This window comes from Gossypium raimondii, chromosome 8 (assembly GCF_025698545.1).
Source record: "Gossypium raimondii isolate GPD5lz chromosome 8, ASM2569854v1, whole genome shotgun sequence".
Classification (NCBI taxonomy): Eukaryota; Viridiplantae; Streptophyta; class Magnoliopsida; order Malvales; family Malvaceae; genus Gossypium; species Gossypium raimondii.
The window spans coordinates 51830871-51835173 of NC_068572.1; the positions used below are offsets into that span (position 1 = coordinate 51830871).

The 4303-nt window shown below is 32.5% G+C and overlaps 1 protein-coding gene across 1 annotated transcript; it reads left to right on the top strand.

Moving 5' to 3' along the window:
* Window positions 1-2216: 2216 nt before the first annotated feature.
* LOC105792036 (ethylene-responsive transcription factor 5) lies at window positions 2217-3467 on the top strand. Its single transcript, XM_012620397.2, has one exon. It carries the CDS (start codon window positions 2346-2348, stop codon window positions 3321-3323), a length of 978 nt encoding a protein of 325 aa, XP_012475851.1. The 5' UTR covers window positions 2217-2345; the 3' UTR covers window positions 3324-3467.
* Window positions 3468-4303: the final 836 nt, after the last annotated feature.

A 4303-nucleotide genomic window follows, 5' to 3' on the forward strand; every position in this document is an offset into this window, starting at 1 on the left:
TACCATTAAGACTAAAGTGGCTCTCTGAATAGTAGTTACTGCAATCATGCTTGATGAAGAATTTAAAGTCTCGAGTATTCATGAACTCTTCACAACCAACTCAGACAAACTTTAACTCAAGTAGGCTATGAATAAATGGAAATTTGAATCCAACACAATAACTCAAGTAGGCTATGAGTAAATGGAAATTTGAATCCAACACAATCACTCAAGTAGGCTATGAGTAAATGGAAATTTGAATCCAACACAATTTGACATTAGCACGTATCAAAGGGGATCTAGAGGAAAGAGATCTAGATTAAGATCTAAGATGTTAAAACAGTGTATGACCTAGTAAAAATTAGGCTTTAAAATCAATGAGTTAACAGAGGAATAATAATGAAAGGAACTTCCCTAAACTAGGTCAAAGAAGGCAGAGAATACACGTTTGATTAGTTTAGATCTTGTCAAAACTTTAAGTAAATTTCCCAGTTAAACAAATAAAATAACTCAAAGCATATCAAATTAAAAGAAGATAATATACCATTGGGTCAGCTGCATGATTGCTAAATCCAATTCTCCATGAACAATTTCCCCATTGTTGTGGTTTTTTTAAGGCTTAATGAACTTGTGCAACTTGATCCTGTTGGATCCTCGTGTTCTTAACGTTTGAAGTTCAAACCTGAGTCCATGCAAAATTACCAACTTTTTTTAGCACCAAAGGGGATAAGAAATGTATAATAATGAACAGTTACATCTAAAATTGATAACATAAAATTAAAAGGAGTATACTTTTATGATTGACAAAAACAAATCCTTGTAAAAAACAATGGAAAAAAAAGCATCTTTCATATATACTTGTCCAACTACGACTCGATAAATACTTCTAGATTTTATGAATCAATGCATTTCCCAAGTCTTTAAGCAATGACTTTATCCATAACGATAATTACAACTCGGTGATTTCGCTACAACTTAAGAATTGGCAATAATACGCTTAGATTCGGTTTAAGCTTTCATCAATCCACTTGGTTAGGTTAGGTTTGAAAATGAGCTCTCAGGCACTTTACATGCATTTATCATATAAAACAATCGGAGTGGTTGAGTTTGAGACCAAGTGGATACTCAAGACATGGAATCAGTAATACAACACCGCAGATTGACCACTTCTCACCTAAACATCTATTCATTGGCCATGCTACTCCATCAAAGCTTTAATTATATCATTCTTCAGAAGAGGTTTCACAACACAAGCATTGATGTATGGATATATATATATATATAGACTTAGCCAAAAGCCCAAAATAAAACTAATAAAAAAAACCAAATAAGGAAATAGAAAATTATTTCATTGCAGACCTAGTAATGATAAAAGAAAGATGAAAGAACAAAGCAAACCCATCTGTCTTTTGTGATTTAATTAATTGTTTATTATTACATCAGTGCTTATGATTGTCTCTATTCTCAATATGTTATTACTCCTAGGGTTGTCCGGCCATCGTATTTGATCCTTGTACACTGCTCCTGGATGAAATTTAATTAAGCTTAGAAAATAGTCCCCCACCCCACCATAGAACTAGGGTTTGAATTTGAACATATCAGCATTTAACATGAGAATAGGTAAATAAACTTAAGTTCACACACCATTTGTATTTACCCAAATGTAAATTGGATTTGTATAACCTGTAAAGCCTTCTTCTTTGCTTGCAAGTTAAATAGTAATAATCAAATAAAACATTCTAGAAAGATTAAAGTTCAATATTGTATTATTAGCTTCCATCTTAATCCATGTTTACCGCTACATCAGTTGACCAAACCATCATCCAAGAAAATTTTGTCTTTTACTTAATAACGCTTTAACGTAATCATTAAAACAGTTGTTTTATGAAACTTTGTCAAATATTTTTATGCAAAGGAGAACCTTTTTTAGAACCAGCCAAGAAATGCAAGCAACAAGAAAGCAACAAAGGAGATACAAACATAAATTATTCTAATAATAATATGGAACTTAGCAAATTAGATTACCTCAAGCACTAGCCGTCTGATCCTCGATTTGACCCACTTTTTCAAGGAATCAGATGGTGAAATATTCAACCTGGTACAAACCCCTTTTGCACAGTGAAAAAAAAACAAAAGTTTGTAGCTTCCTTGAACCTTCATACATCGTCGAAGCCCCGTTGAAAAGTTTGACAAGTCTTCAAATTCAACCTTCCTCATGCGTTATAAATACCTTTCCACTCTCCCCTTCTACTCGCAGGCAAAAAACCTGAAAATCTTTTCTTAATTTAAACCCGCAACAACAATCCTTTGTTTCTTTCCTTTTTCTGTTCTCTAAAATTTCTCAAACTTTTTTCAATTTGTTGGTTATGGAAACAAGCAGTGAAATATCAACCGCGCTTCAATATATCCAACACTATTTACTTGATGAACTTTCTCCTGTGGGATTGGGAAATTTTTCCAATGAAAATCGATGGATAAATGAGGTAAAAGCGGAAGTTTCTACCTCTCAACCTGAATCTCTTTACTCACAAACTTCGAGCTCTGGTTCCTCTCTCACAGAGGCTAACTTTAATTGCCTTGAAAATGATGATTTCTTCAAATTTTCTCCCAATTTCCGTGGATTCCAGCCAAACGGAAGTGATGTTTTCGAATACGAGTCGAAACCTCAAATTATAGATCTCATAACACCTAAGTCCTTCCCATCCAATGCCAGTTCCTTAGAATTTGAAACCAAACCTAAAATCACTGAACTTTCAACGGCAAAGCCTCAAGTTTCCTCGGGTTGTAACTCTAAGATTCGAAAGCCGTCGCTAAAAATCTCGTTACCCCATAAGGTGGAGTGGATTCAATTTGACAAACCGGATTTAACTCGGCCCAAACCGAAGAAATCAAATTCTGAAGACAATAGGCACTATAGAGGAGTCCGACAAAGGCCGTGGGGGAAATTCGCGGCGGAGATCCGAGATCCGACGCGAAGAGGTTCTAGGATATGGTTAGGGACCTTTGACACAGCCATCGAAGCCGCTAAGGCTTACGACCGAGCCGCTTTTAAGCTACGTGGCTCAAAAGCCATCCTTAATTTCCCTCTCGAAGCCGGGAAGCTGGAGTCAGGTGCCAGTGACGGAGAGAGGAAACGGAGCAGAGATAACAGCGAAGGAGAAGAAAAACGGGCAAAGGTGGTGAAGAGAGAAAGCGAAAACGTGACGAAAGCGAGAGACAACGGTGATGCGCCTTTGACGCCGTCAAATTGGACAGCGTTTTGGGATTTGGACAATGAAATTAAGGAGATTTTTAACGTGCCACTATTATCGCCGTTAGGGTTTTCTCATGTTATGGTTGTATGATGATGCTAGTGTTTGAAATGGAGAGCAGTGACGTGGATATTTTATGAAAGACGTGGAATTCTTTTTGGGTTGTATATTTTGGTTGTATACTTGGATTTACTTTCTATTACGTCAATAAATTATTTTTATTATATTTGTTAAAAATATTATTATTTTAATAAAAAATTCATTTTAGATGCATAAAAAATTTACCTCCATTATCATAATATAAAATTATTTGTAAAACCATCATTCTTATAATAGTTTACTTTGTTGTAGAACCAATTTTTATATTTTATTTTTATTCTCTAATACAATAAGAGAAGTTCACTCTTATCTAAACTAATTCCTATAATCTTTTGTCTCCAATTTTAGTAAAATTAGGAATATTCTTGAATGAATTAATCCAATAAATTGTAGTTAACATATGATTTTGTTATAAAATACTGATAATAATACAAAGAACACAAAAATAATAGATGAGAATAATAGTATACTCCTATATAGACTCCTCATTTTCTAATATATAAATAGGATAAGGGTTATAAGAAGATGAAAGATTGATTTAGATTTCAATAAAATGTTTAAATTTTATATAAAAATCTTAACAATATTTTATTAAATGAAAATAATCTCTAATAAATAAAATTGCATTTGTAAATTTTATTAAATATGTTATCTAAATTAAACTTATAAATATATTATAGTTTTTAATTTAAAAATATAAAAAGAATTTGAATATTATTTAAATCTCAAATGTTTTCATAGGTTTCTTAGATGTTGTTATAGGTGCATAACAACCACCTATTTGTCACATACAAAATTTTAACAGAGAAATGAAACTGTTAACTACACCTTATTTGGTTCATTTAACTCGAATATAAGAATGTTTATGAAAATAATATTACCTAAAAGTATATTTTATTAAATTTATTTTTCACTATACATGTTGAAACTCAAAATATTCTATTTTAGTTATAAACGAATGCAATATATTCTTA

Coding starts and splice junctions, on each gene's coding strand:
- LOC105792036 (XM_012620397.2), top strand. CDS start 2,346: ATGGAAACAAGCAGTGAAATATCAACCGCGCTTCAATATATCCAACAC.